General features: G+C 36.2%; 1 protein-coding gene across 3 annotated transcripts in view; it reads right to left on the bottom strand.

Annotated features, from left to right (window-relative positions):
- The window catches only part of LOC133650051 (metabotropic glutamate receptor 5-like), a 70,783-nt gene that overhangs the window by 28,728 nt on the left and 19,555 nt on the right, over nucleotides 1-22,500 (bottom strand). For 2 of the 3 annotated variants that reach the window (XM_062046833.1, XM_062046834.1), the window contains exons 6-12: nucleotides 18,193-18,442; nucleotides 7,417-7,834; nucleotides 5,879-6,003; nucleotides 5,651-5,819; nucleotides 5,458-5,584; nucleotides 3,549-3,666; nucleotides 3,297-3,483 (exon numbers count right to left, since the gene is read on the bottom strand). In XM_062046833.1, the coding sequence (XP_061902817.1) occupies nucleotides 3,297-3,483; nucleotides 3,549-3,666; nucleotides 5,458-5,584; nucleotides 5,651-5,819; nucleotides 5,879-6,003; nucleotides 7,417-7,834; nucleotides 18,193-18,442 (1,394 nt within the window). The remainder of the gene's footprint in view (nucleotides 1-3,296; nucleotides 3,484-3,548; nucleotides 3,667-5,457; nucleotides 5,585-5,650; nucleotides 5,820-5,878; nucleotides 6,004-7,416; nucleotides 7,835-18,192; nucleotides 18,443-22,500) is intronic. The other variant, XM_062046836.1, reaches the window with a different exon arrangement.

Genomic DNA, 22,500 nt, shown 5'->3' on the forward strand with positions numbered 1-22,500 from the left:
CACTGCTAGTATCGCACATGATATCACACACAAGTAAACACGCTGCTAGTATCGCACATGATATTACACACAAGTAAACACGCTGCTAGTATCGCACATAATATCACACACAAGTAAACACGCTGCTAGTATCGCACATGATATCTCACACAAGTAAACACGCTGCTAGTATCGCACGATATCACACACAAGTAAACACGCTAGTATCGCACATATCACACACAAGTAAACACGCTGCTAGTATCCCAGATGATGTCACATACAAGTAAACACACTGCTAGTATCGCACATGATATTATACACAAGTAAACACGCTGCTAGTATCGCACATGATATCACACACAAGTAAACACGCTGCTAGTATCGCACATGATATCACACACAAGTAAACACGCTGCTAGTATCCCAGATGATGTCACATACAAGTAAACACACTGCTAGTATCGCACATAATATCACACACAAGTAAACACGCTGCTAGTATCGCACATGATATCACACACAAGTAAACACGCTGCTAGTATCCCAGATGATGTCACATACAAGTAAACATGCTGCTAGTATCGCACATGATATCTCACACAAGTAAACACGCTGCTAGTATCGCACGATATCACACACAAGTAAACACGCTAGTATCGCACATATCACACACAAGTAAACACGCTGCTAGTATCCCAGATGATGTCACATACAAGTAAACACGCTGCTAGTATCGCACATGATATCACACACAAGTAAACACGCTGCTAGTATCCCAGATGATGTCACATACAAGTAAACACGCTGCTAGTATCGCACATGATATCATACACAAGTAAACACGCTGCTAGTATCGCACATGATATCACACACAAGTAAACACGCTGCTAGTATCCCAGATGATGTCACATACAAGTAAACATGCTGCTAGTATCGCACATGATATCATACACAAGTAAACACGCTGCTAGTATCACACATGATATCACACACAAGTAAACACGCTGCTAGTATCCCAGATGATGTCACATACAAGTAAACATGCTGCTAGTATCGCACATGATATCATACACAAGTAAACACGCTGCTAGTATCGCACATGATATCACACACAAGTAAACACGCTGCTAGTATCCCAGATTATGTCAAACACAAGTAAACATGCTGCTAGTATCGCACATGATATCACACACAAGTAAACATGCTGCTAGTATCGCACATGATATCATACACAAGTAAACACGCTGCTAGTATCGCATATGATATCACACACAAGTAAACACGCTGATAGTATCCCAGATGATGTCACATACAAGTAAACACACTGCTAGTATCGCACATAATATCACACACAAGTAAACACGCTGCTAGTATCGCACATGATATCACACACAAGTAAACACGCTGCTAGTATCGCACATGATATTACACACAAGTAAACACGCTGCTAGTATCGCACATAATATCACACACAAGTAAACACGCTGCTAGTATCGCACATGATATCTCACACAAGTAAACACGCTGCTAGTATCGCACGGTATCACACACAAGTAAACACGCTAGTATCGCACATATCACACACAAGTAAACACGCTGCTAGTATCCCAGATGATGTCACATACAAGTAAACACACTGCTAGTATCGCACATGATATTATACACAAGTAAACACGCTGATAGTATCCCAGATTATGTCAAACACAAGTAAACATGCTGCTAGTATCGCACATGATATCATACACAAGTAAACACACTGCTAGTATCGCACATGATATCACACACAAGTAAACACGCTGCTAGTATCGCACATGATATCACACACAAGTAAACACGCTGCTAGTATCGCACATGATATCACACAAGTAAACACGCTGCTAGTATCGCACATGATATCACACACAAGTAAACACGCTGCTAGTATCGCACATGATATCACACACAAGTAAACACGCTGCTAGTATCGCACATGATATCACACACAAGTAAACACGCTGCTAGTATCGCACATGATATCACACACAAGTAAACACGCTGCAGGACTGCTTGCATTGCACATGATATCACACACAAGTAAACACACCGCAGGACTGCTTGTATTGCACATGATATCACACTCAAGTAAACCCCTCTGCAGGACTGTTTGTATCGCACATGATGTCACACACAAGTAAACACGCTGCAGGACTGCTTGTATCGCACATGTAATCACACAAGTAAACACGCCACAGGGCTTCTTGTATCGCATATGATAACACACACAAGTAAAACACGCTGCAAGAATTGCTTGTATTGCACATGATATCACACACAAGTAAAACACGCTGCAAGAATTGCTTGTATTGCACATGATATCACACTTAAGTAAACCCTCTGCAGGACTGCTTGTATCACACATGATATCACACACAAGTAAACACGCTGCAGGACTGCTTGTATTGCACATGATATCACACTCAAGTAAACCCTCTGCAGGACTGCTTGTATCACACATGATATCACACACAAGTAAACATGCTGCAGGACTGCTGGTATCGCACATGATATCACACACAAGTAAACACGCCACAGGGCTGCTTGTATCGCACATGATACCACACATGTAAACACGCCACAGGGCTGCTTGTATCGCACATGATACCACACAAGTAAACATGCTGCAGGACTGCTTGTATCGCACATGATATCACACACAAGTAAACACGCCACAGGGCTACTTGTATCGCACATGATACCACACATGTAAACACGCTGCAGGACTGCTTGTATCGCACATGATACCACACATGTAAACATGCTGCAGGACTGCTTGTATCGCACATGATATCACACACAAGTAAACACGCCACAGGGCTGCTTGTATCGCACATGATACCACACATAAGTAAACACGCCACAGGGCTGTCTCACCCCTGCTAGTGCCAGACTAGGTAAATGTAATATGGTCTCACCCCTGCTAGGTAAATGTAAAATGGTCTCACCCCTGCTAGGTAAATGCAATATGGTCTCACCCCTGCTAGGTAAATGTAAAGTGGTCTCACCCCTGCTAGGTAAATGTAATATGGTCTCACCCCTGCTAGGTAAATGTAATATGGTCTCACCCCTGCTAGGTAAATGTAATATGGTCTCACCCCTGCTAGGTAAATGTAATATGGTCTCACCCCTGCTAGGTAAATGCAATATGGTCTCACCCCTGCTAGGTAAATGCAATATGGTCTCACCCCTGCTAGGTAAATGCAATATGGTCTCACCCCTGCTAGGTAAATGCAATATGGTCTCACCCCTGCTAGGTAAATGTAAGTGAGCGGCATCACCTTAGTGACCAGAGCAGAGTAGCTCATGGCGGGTGACAGTCCGATACCGAGCCTCTGCAGGTAGCAGCAGACGATGTGGGGCTTGGCGATGAGGCTGAAGGTGCACAGGTAGCCCAGACATACCCCCGCCAGGATGATGTAGCACAGCTCGCGGCTGGACGACTTCACCACAGGTGTGTCCCAGAACCTGCGGACCCAGGACATGAATGGCGGCCGGCTCAGGAGCGACAAAAGGGAGACCTTCACACCTACTTGACGAAGACCGAGGTGACAAAGAGGGTCGCCAGCAGACCCAGACAGGCGAACACGACAGCGCCGATCGGTTCCGGATCGCCCCAGCGGACGTACTGCACCGGGATCGGCTCACAACCTGCAAACAAACGAGGGAAAAGGTGAGGACATTTCTATTGTTGTTGTTGTACTACCATCTTTGCAGGGGTGTCCTAACTGTTTGACTTGGGGGCCGCAGTGGGCTAACTGTGCCCAGGTAGACTCACCGCCAAGGTGGACTTACTGTCCAGGTGGAGTCACCGCCCAGGTGGACTTACTGTCCAGGTGGACTCACCGCCAAGGTGGACTTACTGTCCAGGTGGAGTCACCGCCCAGGTGGACTTACTGTCCAGGTGGAGTCACCGCCCAGGTGGACTTACAGTCCAGGTGGACTCACCACCCAGGTGGACTTACTGTCAAGGTGGACTCACCGCCAAGGTGGACTCACCGCCCAGGTGGACTTACTGTCCAGGTGGACTCACCCCCAGGTGGACTTACCGCCCAGGGGGACTCACTGCCCAGGGGGACTCACCGCCCAGTTGGACTGACCACTCAGGTGGATTCACCGCCCAGGTGGACTCACCGCTCAGGTGGACTTACTGTCCAGGTGGACTGACCGCCCAGTTGGACTGACCACCCAGGTGGACTTACTGCATAGGTGGACTCACTGCCCAGATGGACTCACCGCCCAGGTGGACTTACTGTCCAGGTGGACTCACCGCCCAGGTGGACTTACTGTCCATGTGTACTGACCGCCCAGGTGGACTCACCGCCCAGGTGGACTTACTGTCCAGGTGGACTCACCGCCCAGTTGGACTTACCATGAAGGTGGACTTATTGTCCAGGTGGACTCACCGCTCAGGTGGACTTACTGTCCAGGTGGACTCACCGCACAGGTCGACTTACTGTCCAGGTGGACTCACCGCCCAGGTGGACTTACCAAGCAGGTGGACTTATTGTCCAGGTGGACTGACCGCTCAGGTGGACTTACTGTCCAGGTGGACTCACCGCCCAGGTGGACTTACCAAGCAGGTGGACTTACTGTCCAGGTGGACTCACCGCCCAGATGGACTCACCGCCCAGGTGGACTTACTGTCCAGGTGGACTCACCGCCCAGATGGACTCACCGCCCAGGTGGACTTACTGTCCAGGTGGACTCACCGCCCAGTTGGACTTACCATGAAGGTGGACTTATTGTCCAGGTGGACTCACCGCTCAGGTGGACTTACTGTCCAGGTGGACTCACCGCACAGGTCGACTTACTGTCCAGGTGGACTTACCAAGCAGGTGGACTTATTGTCCAGGTGGACTGACCGCTCAGGTGGACTTACTGTCCAGGTGGACTCACCGCCCAGGTGGACTTACCAAGCAGGTGGACTTATTGTCCAGGTGGACTGACCGCTCAGGTGGACTTACTGTCCAGGTGGACTCACCGCCCAGATGGACTCACCGCCCAGGTGGACTTACTGTCCAGGTGGACTCACCGCCCAGATGGACTCACCGCCCAGGTGGACTTACTGTCCAGGTGGACTCACCGCCCAGGTGGACTTACTGTCCAGGTGGACTCACCGCCCAGGTGGACTCACCGCCCAGGTGGACTTACTGTCCAGGTGGACTCACCCCCAGGTGGACTTACCGCCCAGGGGGACTCACTGCCCAGTTGGACTCACCGCCCAGTTGGACTCACCGCCCAGGTGGACTCACCGCTCAGGTGGACTTACTGTCCAGGTGGACTCACTGCCCAGGTGGACTCATCACCCAGGTGGACTTAATGTCCAGGTAGACTCACCGCCCAGGTGGACCTACTGTCTAGGTAGACTCACCACGCAGGTGGACTCACCACGCAGGTGGACTTAATGTCCAGGTGGATTCACCACGCAGGTGGACTCACCACGCAGGTCGTCCGTGGGCCAGGATCCCAGCAGGCAGGAGCGACAGGTGTACTCGTCGAACACAAACTCGTTGTCCTTGCAAGGCGTGCAGGTCCAGCAGCAGCTCACCTCCCCTTTGCGGATCACCTGCACCAGACCGGGGGGTCACATGTCAGACGCGGCTCACCTGGGTCACGGGTCACGGGAACCGACCTTGATCTGGGCCTTCTCGCAGGGATCGGAGCAGACGGACTTGATGAGCTGGCTCTGGTTGTTCCAGACCTCCAGGTCGTCCATGCGCAGGCCGCCCTGGTCCCAGCTGCCCACGTGCACGTAGGCGTACTGGTCCTGGCCCAGCAGCTGGAAGTTCATGATCTCGTACCTGCGCGCACACCCAGAGCGGTCAGCAGGGGGCGTGGCCCTCCTCGCACCCGTCCTCACCTGCCGGGGGAGTCGCCGCTCTGGTCGAAGTGGATGGTCTCGCCCGAGACGCCGGTGAAGTTGGTCCTCATCAGGAAGTCCAGCAGGTGGCGCCCGTCGATGGGCCGCATGGACTCACACAAACCCTGCGGACAGGAAGTGGAAATATACCGGATGTGATGTAGCACCGTTTTATGCTAGCTTTTTAGCTAATTGTATTCCCGCAAACCTTTTTGATACTTGCCGCCATCTTGGAAGTATGCTAACTTTTATGCTAACATTGTAGCTAATTTTGTATGTTTAACCTTAAAAATCACGGATTTTGATACTTGGCGCCATCTTAGAAGTATGCTAACTTCTCCCATATTAGCATGCTAACTTTTTATGCTAAAATTTTAGCTCATTTTGTATGTTTAACCTTAAAAATCACGGATTTTGATACTTGGCGCCATCTTGGAAGTATGCTAACTTTTCCTATATCGGCATGCTAACTTTATATGCTAACATTGTAGCTAATTTTGTATGTTTAACTATAAAAATCATGGATTTTGATATTTGCTGCCATTTTAGAAGTATGCTAACTTTTTATGCTAACATTGTAGCTAAATTTGTATGTTTAACCTTAAAAATCATGGATTTTAATACTTGGTGCCATCTTGGAAATATGCTAACTTCTCCTATATCAGCATGGTAACGTTAGCATGCTAACATTTTATGAGATTTTAACCAATTTTGTTTGTTTAACCTTAAAAATTACGGATTTTGATACTTGGCGGCATCTTGGAAATATGCTAACTTCTCCTATATCAGCATGTTAACTTTTTATGCTAACATTGTAGCTAATTCTGTATGTTTAACCTTAAAAATCACAGATTTTGATACTCGGCGCCATCTTAGAAGTTTGCTAACTTTTCGTATATAAGCATGCTAATGTTTTATGCTAACATTGTAGCTAATTTTGTATGTTTAACCTTAAAAATCACGGATTTTGATATTCGGCGCCATCTTAGAAGTTTGCTAACTTTTCGTATATAAACATGCTAATGTTTTATGCTAACATTGTAGATCATTTTGTATGTTTAACCTTAAAAATCACGGATTTTGGTACTCGGCGCCATCTTAGAAGTTTGCTAACTTTTCGTATATAAGCATGCTAATGTTTTATGCTAACATTGTAGCTAATTTTGTATGTTTAACCTTAAAAATCACGGATTTTGGTAATTGGCGCCATCTTAAGAGTATGCAAACGTTTCCTATATTAGCATGCTAACATAAGCATGCTAATGTTTTATGCCAGCATTTAAACAAGTTTTTATGTCAACCCTTAAAAATCATGTATTCTGATACTCGGCATTACCGTACAAGTATGCTAACTCATCCTATGTTAGCATGCTTTAGTTAGCATGCTAATGTTTTATGCTAGCATTTCAAGTAATTGTATTCTTTTTAAACCTACAAATCATGGCTCTTTATAGTCGGCGCCATCTTAGAGGTACGCCGACTTATCCTTTGTTATCATGCTAACATTTTATGCTAAAACTGTAGCTAACTTTAAGTACCTTATATCCCGGGCAGAGGACCTGCTGCATGGCGTGCAGACCGTGGGCCATGGCGTGGATGGCGTTGATGACAAAGCCCATCTTGGTGTCCTGGGCGTAGTGCTGGTGGAGCGACTCCCTCCCTGCGGGACAGAGCGGCGTCACGCCGAGGTCGCTGGCGAGGAACATGCTAGTGCGGCGGCGCTCACGGCTGCAGGTGCGGTTGTAGGCGGCGCTCTCCTGGCCCTTCAGCTTGCACTGGAAGCGGTGCTGCCAGAACTCGGGGAACCACGGGTTCCTCGGGTTGGAGTCGGGCTTCAGCTTCAGGTAGTAGTCGTCGAACCAGGTCACGTACGCCGACTTCAGCTTGATGGTCAGGCCGCCCGACGCCTCCCTCTCCAAGCCGTCCGTCACGTCGTAGCGGTCTGCCCAGCCGTCGCTGCACCGGGAGAATTTTGTATGTTTAACCTTAAAAAACACGGATTTTAATACTTGGCGCCATCTTAGAAGTATGCTAACTTTTCCTATATCAGCATGCTAACTTTTAATGCTAACATTGCAGCTAATTTTGTATGTTTAACCTTAAAAATCATGGATTTTGTTATTTAAACAAGTGAAGACCAAGTCTTTCAAATATTTTCTCGGATTTTCAAATTCTATTTGAGTTTTGTCTCTCTTAGAATTAAAAATGTCGGGCAAAGCAAAGTAAAAAAAATAATGAATTTATTTAAACAAGTGAAGACCAAGTCTTTCAAATATTTTCTTGGATTTTCAAATTCTATTTGAGTTTTGTCTCAGAATTAAAAATGTTGGGCAAAGCAAAGTAAAAAAATGAATGAATTTATTTAAACAAGTGAAGACCGAGTCTTTCAAATATTTTCTTGGATTTTCAAATTCTATTTGAGTTTTGTCTCTCTTAGAATTAAAAATGTCGGGCAAAGCAAAGTAAAACAAATGATGAATTTATTTAAACAAGTGAAGACCAAGTCAAATATTTTCTTGGATTTTCAAATTCTATTTGAGTTTTGTCTCTCTTAGAATTAAAAATGTCGGGCAAAGCAAAGTAAAAAAAATAATGAATTTATTTAAACAAGTGAAGACCAATTCTTTCAAATATTTTCTTGGATTTTCAAATTCTATTTGAGTTTTGTCTCTCTTAGAATTAAAAATGTCGGGCAAAGCAAAGTAAAAAAATGAATGAATTTATTTAAACAAGTGAAGACCAAGTCTTTCAAATATTTTCTCGGATTTTCAAATTCTATTTGAGTTTTGTCTCTCTTAGAATTAAAAATGTCGGGCAAAGCAAAGTAAAAAAATGAATGAATTTATTTAAACAAGTGAAGACCAAGTCTTTCAAATATTTTCTTGGATTTTCAAATTCTATTTGAGTTTTGTCTCTCTTAGAATTAAAAATGTCGGGCAAAGCAAAGTAAAAAAATAATGAATTTAATTAAACAAGTGAAGACCAAGTCTTTCAAATATTTTCTTGGATTTTCAAACTCTATTTGAGTTTTGTCTCTCTTAGAATTAAAAATGTCGGGCATAGCAAAGTAAAAAAAATAATGAATTTATTTAAACAAGTGAAGACCAAGTCTTTCAAATATTTTCTTGGATTTTCAAATTCTATTTGAGTTTTGTCTCTCTTAGAATTAAAAATGTCGGGCAAAGCAAAGTAAAAAAATAATGAATTTATTTAAACAAGTGAAGACCGAGTCTTTCAAATATTTTCTCGGATTTTCAAATTCTATTTGAGTTTTGTCTCTCTTAGAATTAAAAATGTCGGGCAAAGCAAAGTAAAAAAATAATGAATTTATTTAAACAAGTGAAGACCAAGTCTTTCAAATATTTTCTCGGATTTTCAAATTCTATTTGAGTTTTGTCTCTCTTAGAATTAAAAATGTCGGGCAAAGCAAAGTAAAAAAATAATGGATTTATTTAAACAAGTGAAGACCAAGTCTTTCAAATATTTTCTTGGATTTTCAAATTCTATTTGAGTTTTGTCTCTCTTAGAATTAAAAATGTCGGGCAAAGCAAAGTAAAAAAATGAATGAATTTATTTAAACAAGTGAAGACCAAGTCTTTCAAATATTTTCTTGGATTTTCAAATTCTATTTGAGTTTTGTCTCTCTTAGAATTAAAATATCGGGCAAAGCAAAGTAAAAAAATAATGAATTTATTTAAACAAGTGAAGACCAAGTCTTTCAAATATTTTCTTGGATTTTCAAATTCTATTTGAGTTTTGTCTCTCTTAGAATTAAAAATGTCAGGCAAAGCAAAGTAAAAAACTAATGAATTTATTTAAACAAGTGAAGACCAAGTCTTTCAAATATTTTCTTGGATTTTCAAATTCTATTTGAGTTTTGTCTCTCTTTTAGAATGAAAAATGTCGGGCAAAGCAAAGTAAAAAAATAATGAATTTATTTAAACAAGTGAAGACCAAGTCTTTCAAATATTTTCTCGGATTTTCAAATTCTATTTGAGTTTTGTCTCTCTTAGAATCAAAAATGTCGGGCAAAGCAAAGTAAAAAAATGAATGAATTTATTTAAACAAGTGAAGACCAAGTCTTTCAAATATTTTCTTGGATTTTCAAATTCTATTTGAGTTTTGTCTCTCTTAGAATTAAAAATGTCGGGCAAAGCAAAGTAAAAAAATAATGAATTTATTTAAACAAGTGAAGACCGAGTCTTTCAAATATTTTCTTGGATTTTCAAATTCTATTTGAGTTTTGTCTCTCTTAGAATTAAAAATGTCGGGCAAAGCAAAGTAAAAAAAATAATGAATTTATTTAAACAAGTGAAGACCAAGTCAAATATTTTCTTGGATTTTCAAATTCTATTTGAGTTTTGTCTCTCTTAGAATTAAAAATGTCGGGCAAAGCAAAGTAAAAAAAATAATGAATTTATTTAAACAAGTGAAGACCAAGTCTTTCAAATATTTTCTTGGATTTTCAAATTCTATTTGAGTTTTGTCTCTCTTAGAATTAAAAATGTCGGGCAAAGCAAAGTAAAAAAAATAATGAATTTATTTAAACAAGTGAAGACCAAGTCTTTCAAATATTTTCTTGGATTTTCAAATTCTATTTGAGTTTTGTCTCTCTTAGAATTAAAAATGTCAGGCAAAGCAAAGTAAAAAAATGAATGAATTTATTTAAACAAGTGAACACCAAGTCTTTCAAATATTTTCTTGGATTTTCAAATTCTATTTGAGTTTTGTCTCTCTTAGAATTAAAAATGTCGGGCAAAGCAAAGTAAAAAAAATAATGAATTTATTTAAACAAGTGAAGACCAAGTCTTTCAAATATTTTCTTGGATTTTCACATTCTATTTGAGTTTTGTCTCTCTTAGAATTAAAAATGTCGGGCAAAGCAAAGTAAAAAAAAATAATGAATTTATTTAAACAAGTGAAGACCGAGTCTTTCAAATATTTTCTTGGATTTTCAAATTCTATTTGAGTTTTGTCTCTCTTAGAATTAAAAATGTCGGGCAAAGCAAAGTAAAAAAATAATGAATTTATTTAAACGAGTGAAGACCAAGTCTTTCAAATATTTTCTTGGATTTTCAAATTCTATTTGAGTTTTGTCTCTCTTAGAATGAAAAATGTCGGGCAAAGCAAAGTAAAAAAAATAATGAATTTATTTAAACGAGTGAAGACCAAGTCTTTCAAATATTTTCTTGGATTTTCAAATTCTATTTGAGTTTTGTCTCTCTTAGAATGAAAAATGTCGGGCAAAGCAAAGTAAAAAAAATAATGAATTTATTTAAACAAGTGAAGACCAAGTCTTTCAAATATTTTCTCGGATTTTCAAATTCTATTTGAGTTTTGTCTCTCTTAGAATGAAAAATGTCGGGCAAAGCAAAGTAAAAAAAAGAATGAATTTATTTAAACAAGTGAAGACCAAGTCTTTCAAATATTTTCTCGGATTTTCAAATTCTATTTGAGTTTTGTCTCTCTTAGAATTAAAAATGTCGGGCAAAGCATAGTAAAAAAAATAATGAATTTATTTAAACAAGTGAAGACCAAGTCTTTCAAATATTTTCTTGGATTTTCACATTCTATTTGAGTTTTGTCTCTCTTAGAATTAAAAATGTCGGGCAAAGCAAAGTAAAAAAATGAATGAATTTATTTAAACAAGTGAAGACCAAGTCTTTCAAATATTTTCTCGGATTTTCAAATTCTATTTGAGTTTTGTCTCTCTTAGAATTAAAAATGTCAGGCAAAGCAAAGTAAAAAAATAATGAATTTATTTAAACAAGTGAAGACCAAGTCAACTCTACATTTCATATATTTTTCTCCCGGTCCTTATTTTCCATGTGTCATAAAAATATGAATAGTTATGGAGCGATACAGCACACCGATATCGTGATACAGTCGCCACTTTTCGTGCTTTGTGGGCCTGCTCACAAGAGATGTTGCGAGTGGACCAGTGGGTTCTTGCTGCTGTGCGGCGTGCGCAGGGCCTGTAGGTGGTGGTAGGGCCTGTAGGTGGTGGTAGGGCCTGTAGGTGGTGGTAGGGCCTGTAGGTGGTGGTAGGGGCGCGTGGGCTGCGGCGCTCTCCTTGACGAGTGATTCAAACTACTAGTCAGAAGCCCCGCATGCTTTTCATAGCCGTCCTCACCTTTTTTTTTTTTTCAACAGCGGTGCTACGTTTCAGCGCCGGCCTCTCCGAGGACGGCTGATGGAATGATTCCACGGCTGGAGGGTCCTGAGCACAACACCCACGCCGAGGTTGTGTAACCGCAGCGTTTTTTACCTTTCCCTCCATACTTTTTTTTGGAATACACACGTGTGGAGGTGCAATCAACCTTCTGTCTGCGTCCACCGGGAGGGATGAGAATAGACCCGACTTATTTGGCTCCGCTCCCACTACAGTTAATATTTCAGGTCACATGATTGGAGTCTGCTGCTGAATGGACACTTGATTAGGTACACCTGCACAGTCTGAAGCCACCAGAGGGCCACATTAATTGATGTGATTTACATTTTTTTGAAATGTTTATTATTGTAGCACAGGGGTCACCAACCCGGTGCCCGCGGGCACCAGGTCGCCCGTAAGGACCAGATGAGTAGCCCGCTGGCCTGTTCTAAAAATAGCTCAAATAGCAGCACTTACCAGTGAGCTGCCTCTATTTTTTAAAATGTATTTATTTACTAGCAAGCTGGTCTCGCTTTGCCCGACATTTTTCATTCTAAGAGAGACAAAACTCAAATAGAATTTGAAAATCCAAGAAAATATTTGAAAGACTTGGTCTTCACTTGTTTAAATAAATTCATTATTTTTTTTACTTTGCTTTGCCCGACATTTTTAATTCTAAGAGAGACAAAACTCAAATAGAATTTGAAAAACCAAGAAAATATTTGAAAGACTTGGTCTTCACTTGTTTAAATAAATTCATTCATTTTTTTACTTTGCTTCTTATAACTTTCAGAAAGACAATTTTAGAGAAAAAATACAACCTTAAAAATGGTTTTAGGATTTTTAAACACATATACCTTTTTACCTTTTAAATTCCTTCCTCTTCTTTCCTGACAATTTAAATCAATGTTCAAGTAAATGTATTTTTTTTATCGTAAAGAATAATAAATAAATTGTAATTTAATTCTTCATTTTAGCTTCTGTTTTTTCGACAAAGAATATTTGTGAAATATTTCTTCAAACTTATTATGATTAAAATTCAAAAAATTTATTCTGGCAAATCTAGAAAATCTGTAGAATCAAATTTAAATCTCATTTCAAAGTCTTTTGAATTTCTTTTAAAATTTTTGTTCTGGAAAATCTAGAAGAAATAATGATTTGTCTTTGTTAGAAATATAGCTTGGTCCAATTTGTTATATATTCTAACAAAGTGTAGATTGGATTTTAACCTATTTAAAACATGTCATCAAAATTGTAAAATTAATCTTAATCAGGAAAAATGACTAATGATGTTCCATAAATTCTTTTTTTAATTTTTTCAAAAAGATTCGAATTAGCTAGTTTTTCTCTTCTTTTTTTCGGTTGAATTTTGAATTTTAAAGAGTCGAAATTGAAGATAAACTATGTTTCAACATTGAATTGTCATTTTTTTCATGTTTTCTCCTCTTTTAAACCGTTCAATTAAGTGTAAATATCATTAATTATTAATAATAACATAGAGTTAAAGGTAAATTGAGCAAATTGGCTATTTCTGGCAATTTATTGAAGTGTGTATCAAACTGGTAGCCCTTCGCATTAATCACTACCCAAGAAGTAGCTCTTGCTTTCAAAAAGGTTGCTGACCCCTGGTGTAGCATATATATATATTAGAGATGTCCGATGATGGCTTTTTTGCCGATATCCCGATATTCCAATATTGTCCAACTCTTAATTACAGATACCGATACAGTGTTTCCCATAAACTGCCAAGATACCTGTGGCGGTGGGGGCGTGGCTATGGGCGTGGTCACCATGGCATCATCAAGTAATTTGCATAATTTACTACAATGATATGGTTTTCTCTAAAAAGGCTAAAAAAATGTATACTTACTAATTAATAATAACAGTTTTGTTTTAAACGTCCATCCATCCATCCATCTTACAATATAATTACAACACTTTATGTTAGGGATGTCCGATAATATCGGCCTGCCGATATTATCGGCCGATAAATGCGTTAAAATGTAATATCGGAAATTATCGGTACCGGTTTTTTTATTATCTGTATCTTTTTTTTAAAATTATTTTTTATTTTATTTTTTTTATTTTTATTAAATCAACATAAAAAACACAAGATACACTTACAATTAGTGCACCAACCCAAAAAACCTCCCTCCCCCATTTCTTTATGTTATCAATATTCTGCTTCCTACATTATATATCAATATATATCAATACAGTCTGCAAGGGATACAGTCCGTAAGCACACATGATTGTGCGTGCTGCTGCTCCACTAATAGTACTAACCTTTAACAGTTAATTTTACTCATTTTCATTCATTACTAGTTTCTATGTAACTGTTTTTATATTGTTTTACTTTCTTTTTTATTCAAGAAAATGTTTTTAATTTATTTATCTTATTTTATTTGATTCATTTTTTAAAAAAGTACCTTATCTTCACCATACCTGGTTGTCCAAATTAGGCATAATAATGTGTTAATTCCACGACTGTATATATCGGTTTATATCGGTATCGGTTGATATCGGTATCGGTAATTAAAGAGTTGGACAATATCGGAATATCGGATATCGGCAAAAAGCCATTATCGGACATCCCTAATATATATGTATATATATATATGTATATATATATATATATATATATATATATATATATATATATATATATACATATATATATATACACATGTTTAAAAATTCAGTGTATGAAAACAAAATCTGTGCATAAAAATTCTGTATGAAAAAAATTAATATGTGTAAAAAAAAAAGTGTGTAAAAATTCAGTGTAAAAAAAATCAGTGTGTAAAAATTCAGTATAAAAAAATCTGTGTAAAAATCCAATGTAAAACAAATCAGTGTGTAAAAATTCTGTGTAAAAAAAATCTGTGTATAAAAATTCTGTGTAAAAAAATGAATCTGTGTAAAAAAAAATGTATTTGTGTAAAAAAAAAATGTAATGTGGAAAAAAAAAATCAGTTTGTAAAAATTCAGTGTAAAAAAATATGGCTATAAAAATGCTGTGTAAAAAAAATCTGTGTATAAAAAATCTGTGTAAAAAAAAGAATCTGTGTAAAAATATTGATATGCGTAAAAATCCAGTGTAAAAAAAATTCAGTGTAAAAAAAATTCAGTGTAAAAAAAATCTGCCTATAAAAATGCTGTGTAAAAAATGTAATCTGTGTAAAAAAAAAAAAATCAGTGTGCAAAAATTCAGTGTAAAAAAACAGTTATGAATCATTATAGATAAGAATCGTGATTCATTCAAAAATCGACTTTTTGCAGCACGTCTGATGCTGCTCACATGTGCTCCACTGCACTTTTTGCGTTTGCTCACACACGTGACAAATTAGAGGGAATGGTGGATACAAGTAAGTTATCGGTATCGGTATCGGTAACTTACTTAATAAATTCAGTGAGCAATTTGTGAGCAAAATGTGTGTGTTTAAAAACTCAGTGTGTAGAAATTCAGTGTATAAAAACAAAATGTGTGCATAAAAATTCTGTGTAAAAAAAAAAAAGTGTGTAAAAATTCAGTGTAAAAAAAATCAGTGTAAAAAATCAGTGTAAAAAAAACATCTGTGTATAAAAATTCTGTGTAAAAAAATTAATCTGTGTAAAAAAAATCAGTGTGTAAAAATTCTGTGTAAAAAAATGTGTACAAAAACAAAACATGTTCATAAAAATTCTGTGTAAAAAAAAAGTGTGTAAAAATTCAGTGTAAAAAAAAATCTGTTTAAAAATTCTGTGTAAAAAAAAAAATCTGTTTGAAAATTCTGTGTAAAAAAATGTGTGTATAAAAATTCTGTGTAAAAAAAATTAATCTGTGGAAAAAAAATGTGTGTAAAAAAATCAGTGTACAAATTATGTGTAAACAAATGTGTATAAAAAGTCTGTGTCAAAAATGAATGTTTAAAAAAAATCAGTGTAAAAATTCAGTGTGAAAAAGTGTGTATAAAAACAAAACGTGTTCCTAAAAATTCTGTGTAAAAAAAAATCTGTGTAAAAAAATCAATGTGTAAAAAAATATGTGTAAAAATGCAGTGCAAAAAAATCATTTTGTAAAAATTTTGTGTAAAAAAATGTGTATAAAAAGTCTGTGTACAAAAATGAATGTGTAAAAAAAATCAGTGTAAAAAAATTCAGGGTAAAAGAATTTTTTCTATAAAAATTCTGTGTAAAAAATGTAATCTGTGTAAAAAAAAAAAATTCAGTGTGCAAAAATTCAGTGTAAAAAAACACAGTTATGAATTGTGATTCATTCAAAAATCGACTTTTTGCAGCACGTCTGATGCTGCTCACATGTGCTCCACTGCACTTTTTGCGTTTGCTCACACACGTGACAAATTAGAGGGAATGGTGGATATAAGTAAGTTATCGGTATCGGTATCGGTAACTTACTTAATAAATTCAGTGAGCAATTTGTGAGCAAAATGTGTGTGTTTAAAAACTCAGTGTGTAGAAATTCAGTGTATAAAAACAAAATGTGTGCATAAAAATTCAGTGTAAAAAAAAAAAAGTGTGTAAAAATTAAGTGTAAAAAAAAATCAGTGTAAAAAAAAATCAGTGTAAAAAATCAGTGTAAAAAAATAATCTGTGTATAAAAATTTTGTCTAAAAAAATGAATCTGTGTAAAAAAAAATCAGTGTGTAAAAATTCTGTGTAAAAAAATGTGTACAAAAACAAAACGTGTTCATAAAAATTCTGTGTGAAAAAAAATAAGTGTGTAAAAATTCAGTGTAAAAAAAAAATCTGTTTAAAAATTCTGTGTAAAAAAATGTGTGTATAAAAATTCTGTGTAAAAAAAATCTGTGTATAAAAATTCTGTGTAAAAAAAATGAATCTGTGTAAAAAAAATGTGTGTAAAAAAATGAGTGTACAAATTATGTGTAAACAAATGTGTATAAAAAGTCTGTGTAAAAAATGAATGTTTAAAAAAAATCAGTGTAAAAAAATGTGTATAAAAACAAAACGTGTTCTTAAAAATTCTGTGTAAAAAAAAAAATCGGTGTAAAAAAATGAATGTGTAAAAAAATATGTGTAAAAATGCAGTGCAAAAAAATCAGTTTGTAAAAATTCTGTGTAAAAAAATGTGTATAAAAAGTCTGTGTACAAAAATGAATGTGTAAAAAAAAATCAGTGTAAAAATTCAGTGTAAAAAAATGTGTATAAAAACAAAACGTGTTCCTAAAAATTCTGTGTAAAAAAAAAAAATCTGTGTAAAAAAATGAATGTGTAAAAAAATATGTGTAAAAATGCAGTGCAAAAAAATCAGTTTGTAAAAATTCTGTGTAAAAAAATGTGTATAAAAAGTCTGTGTACAAAAATGAATGTGTGAAAAAAAATCAGTGTAAAAAAGTTCAGGGTAAAAAAAATTTCTATAAAAATTCTGTGTAAAAAATGTAATCTGTGTAAAAAAAAAAATAATCAGTGTGCAAAAATTCAGTGTAAAAAAACACAGTTATGAATTGTGATTCATTCAAAAATCGACTTTTTGCAGCACGTCTGATGCTGCTCACATGTGCTCCACTGCACTTTTTGCGTTTGCTCACACACGTGACAAATTAGAGGGAATGGTGGATATAAGTAAGTTATCGGTATCGGTCTTGAAAAGCAGGAAGTTATCCGTATCGGCATGGGAAAAAAACACGCATCCTTAACATTTGTGGGTTGTCTGGAATGAATTATTTGGATTTACATTGTGTGTGGAAAAAAGGTTTCGCTAATCACAAGACGTGGTTCGTATCTTGTGTTTAATCCCTTAGGGGGCGCCACAAACGTCATTCCCGTGGTGAAATAGTGAACGGACACGTGAAGAACACGCGGCACATTTGTGTCGAAGTGAACCGTCTCGGGATGTAGTTCAAGGTGACTTTACGCGTCATGTTGGGCTCCTAATGAGGCGGGAGCGTTAATAGAACGCCCGCCAAGCAGCCTTAAAATAAAACACCTTATTCTCCTCGGCGCCGTCAAGACCTCTCCTTCCAGCTCACTCCTCCGCCCACTCGCGCTCCCTCGCATGTTGTCCTTCCATTCGCCACGCTTCGCCCGAGCAACAAACGGCACACGCAAAAAACGAATGGAGAGGGTACCTTTGGTTTCCATGGCGACGATGGACGGATGGGATGTATATGACGATGCGGCCGAGAGCGGCGCGCCGTCTCACCTCCCCAGCAGCAGGAACTCGCCCACCAGCTGCTGGCGCCGCATGGCCATGAGGATCCCTCGCACCGTCATGCCCTCGCAGAAGCAGGCCACCGCCCGGGCTTTGGGCAGGTGGCCGCGCAGTTTGTGCAGGAGCTTGTCGAAGCTGCGCTCGCCGGCGTTGCTGTAGATCTTGTCCGAGTGCGCGATGCAGATGCCCTCCTTGGCCGCCATTTCTTTGAAGGCCTCCATGCCGCTCTCGCCGTAGTTACCTGCGGAGGAGGAAGCGTCCATTGAACACATGGCGAAGTTCATATTTCACTCATGTCTCGTCTAAGCCACAGTTTTAGTCGACTGTCTCTTTGCCTTGACTGCCTGCGTGACACTTTTATGGCCCTGATGCAGGGGTCACCAACGCGGTGCCCGCGGGCACCAGGTAGCCCGTAAGGACCAGATGAGTAGCCCGCTGGCCTGTTCTAAAAATAGCTCAAATAGCAGCACTTACCAGTGAGCTGCCTTTATTTTTTACATTGTATTTATTTACTAGCAAGCTGGTCTCGCTTTGCCCGACATTTTTAATTCTAAGAGAGACAAAACTCAAATAGAATTTGAAAATCCGAGAAAATATTTGAAAGACTTGGTCTTCACTTGTTTGAATAAATTCATTATTTTTTTACTTTGCTTTGCCCGACATTTTTCATTCTAAGAGAGACAAAACTCAAATAGAATTTGAAAATCCAAGAAAATATTTGAAAGACTTGGTCTTCACTTGTTTAAATAAATTCATTATTTTTTTTACTATGCTTTGCCCGACATTTTTAATTCTAAGAGAGACAAAACTCAAATAGAATTTGAAAATCCAAGAAAATATTTGAAAGACTTGGTCTTCACTTGTTTAAATAAATTCATTATTTTTTTTACTTTGCTTTGCCCGACATTTTTAATTCTAAGAGAGACAAAACTCAAATAGAATTTGAAAATCCAAGAAAATATTTGAAAGACTTGGTCTTCACTTGTTTAAATAAATTCATTATTTTTTTACTTTGCTTTGCCCGACATTTTTAATTCTAAGAGAGACAAAACTCAAATAGAATTTGAAAATCCAAGAAAATATTTGAAAGACTTGGTCTTCACTTGTTTAAATAAATTCATTATTTTTTTTACTTTGCTTTGCCCGACATTTTTAATTCTAAGAGAGACAAAACTCAAATAGAATTTGAAAATCCGAGAAAATATTTGAAAGACTTGGTCTTCACTTGTTTAAATAAATTCATTATTTTTTTTACTTTGCTTTGCCCGACATTTTTAATTCTAAGAGAGACAAAACTCAAATAGAATTTGAAAATCCGAGAAAATATTTGAAAGACTTGGTCTTCACTTGTTTAAATAAATTCATTATTTTTTTTACTTTGCTTTGCCCGACATTTTTAATTCTAAGAGAGACAAAACTCAAATAGAATTTGAAAATCCGAGGAAATATTTGAAAGACTTGGTCTTCACTTGTTTAAATAAATTCATTATTTTTTTACTTTGCTTTGCCCGACATTTTTAATTCTAAGAGAGACAAAACTCAAATAGAATTTGAAAAGCCAAGAAAATATTTGAAAGACTTGGTCTTCACTTGTTTAAATAAATTCGTTATTTTTTTTACTTTGCTTTGCCCGACATTTTTAATTCTAAGAGAGACAAAACTCAAATAGAATTTGAAAATCCGAGAAAATATTTGAAAGACTTGGTCTTCACTTGTTTAAATAAATTCATTATTTTTTTACTTTGCTTTGCCCGACATTTTTAATTCTAAGAGAGACAAAACTCAAATAGAATTTGAAAATCCGAGGAAATATTTGAAAGACTTGGTCTTCACTTGTTTAAATAAATTCATTATTTTTTTTACTTTGCTTTGCCCGACATTTTTAATTCTAAGAGAGACAAAACTCAAATAGAATTTGAAAATCCGAGAAAATATTTGAAAGACTTGGTCTTCACTTGTTTAAATAAATTCATTATTTTTTTTACTTTGCTTTGCCCGACATTTTTAATTCTAAGAGAGACAAAACTCAAATAGAATTTGAAAATCCGAGAAAATATTTGAAAGACTTGGTCTTCACTTGTTTAAATAAATTCATTATTTTTTTTACTTTGCTTTGCCCGACATTTTTAATTCTAAGAGAGACAAAACTCAAATAGAATTTGAAAATCCGAGGAAATATTTGAAAGACTTGGTCTTCACTTGTTTAAATAAATTCATTATTTTTTTACTTTGCTTTGCCCGACATTTTTAATTCTAAGAGAGACAAAACTCAAATAGAATTTGAAAAGCCAAGAAAATATTTGAAAGACTTGGTCTTCACTTGTTTAAATAAATTCATTATTTTTTTTACTTTGCTTTGCCCGACATTTTTAATTCTAAGAGAGACAAAACTCAAATAGAATTTGAAAATCCGAGAAAATATTTGAAAGACTTGGTCTTCACTTGTTTAAATAAATTCATTATTTTTTTACTTTGCTTTGCCCGACATTTTTAATTCTAAGAGAGACAAAACTCAAATAGAATTTGAAAATCCGAGGAAATATTTGAAAGACTTGGTCTTCACTTGTTTAAATAAATTCATTATTTTTTTACTTTGCTTTGCCCGACATTTTTAATTCTAAGAGAGACAAAACTCAAATAGAATTTGAAAATCCGAGAAAATATTTGAAAGACTTGGTCTTCACTTGTTTAAATAAATTCATTATTTTTTTTAATTTGCTTTGCCCGACATTTTTAATTCTAAGAGAGACAAAACTCAAATAGAATTTGAAAATCCGAGAAAATATTTGAAAGACTTGGTCTTCACTTGTTTAAATAAATTCATTATTTTTTTTACTTTGCTTTGCCCGACATTTTTAATTCTAAGAGAGACAAAACTCAAATAGAATTTGAAAATCCAAGAAAATATTTGAAAGACTTGGTCTTCACTTGTTTAAATAAATTCATTATTTTTTTTACTTTGCTTTGCCCGACATTTTTAATTCTAAGAGAGACAAAACTCAAATAGAATTTGAAAATCCGAGAAAATATTTGAAAGACTTGGTCTTCACTTGTTTAAATAAATTCATTATTTTTTTTACTTTGCTTTGCCCGACATTTTTAATTGTAAGAGAGACAAAACTCAAATAGAATTTGAAAATCCAAGAAAATATTTGAAATACTTGGTCTTCACTTGTTTAAATAAATTCATTATTTTTTTTACTTTGCTTTGCCCGACATGTTTAATTCTAAGAGAGACAAAACTCAAATGGAATTTGAAAATCCAAGAAAATATTTGAAAGACTTGGTCTTCACTTGTTTAAATAAATTCTTTTTTTTTTTTTACTTTGCTTTGCCCGACATTTTTAATTCTAAGAGAGACAAAACTCAAATAGAATTTGAAAATCCGAGAAAATATTTTAAAGACTTGGTCTTCACTTGTTTAAATAAATTCATTCATTTTTGTACTTTGCTTCTTATAACATTCAGAAAGACAATTTTAGAGAAAAAATACAACCTTAAAAATGATTTTAGGATTTTTAAACACATATACCTTTTTACCTTTTAAATTCCTTCCTCTTCTTTCCTGACAATTTAAATCAATGTTCAAGTAAATTAATTTTTTTTATTTGTAAAGAATAATAAATAAATTTTAATTTAATTCTTCATTTTAGCTTCTGTTTTTTCGTCGAATAATATTTGTGAAATATTTCTTCAAACTTATTATGATTAAAATTAAAAAAAAATATTCTAGCAAATCTAGAAAATTTGTAGAATCAAATTTAAATCTTATTTCAAAGTCTTTTGAGTTTCTTTTAAAATTTTTGTTCTGGAAAATATAGAAGAAATAATTATTTGTTAGAAATATAGCTTGGTCCAATTTGTTATATATTCTAACAAAGTGCAGATTGGATTTTAACCTATTTAAAACATGTCATCAAAATTCTAAAATTAATCTTAATCAGGAAAAATTACTAATGATGTTCCATAAATTCTTTTTTAAATTTTTTCCAAAAAGATTCGAATTAGCTCGTTTTTCTCTTCTTTGTTTCGGTTGAATTTTGAATTTTAAAGAGTCAAAATTGAAGATAAACTAAGTTTCAAAATTGAATTGTCATTTTTTTTCGTGTTTTCTCCTCTTTTAAACCGATTAATTAAGTGTGAATGTCATTAATCATTAATAATAACATAGAGTTAAAGGTAAATTGAGCAAATTGGCTATTTCTGGCAATTTATTGAAGTGTGTATCAAACTGGTAGCCCTTCGCATTAATCACTACCCAAGAAGTAGCTCTTGCTTTCAAAAAGGCTGCTGACAGGT

Source organism: Entelurus aequoreus, linkage group LG05, assembly GCF_033978785.1.
Source record: "Entelurus aequoreus isolate RoL-2023_Sb linkage group LG05, RoL_Eaeq_v1.1, whole genome shotgun sequence".
NCBI lineage: Eukaryota > Metazoa > Chordata > Actinopteri > Syngnathiformes > Syngnathidae > Entelurus > Entelurus aequoreus.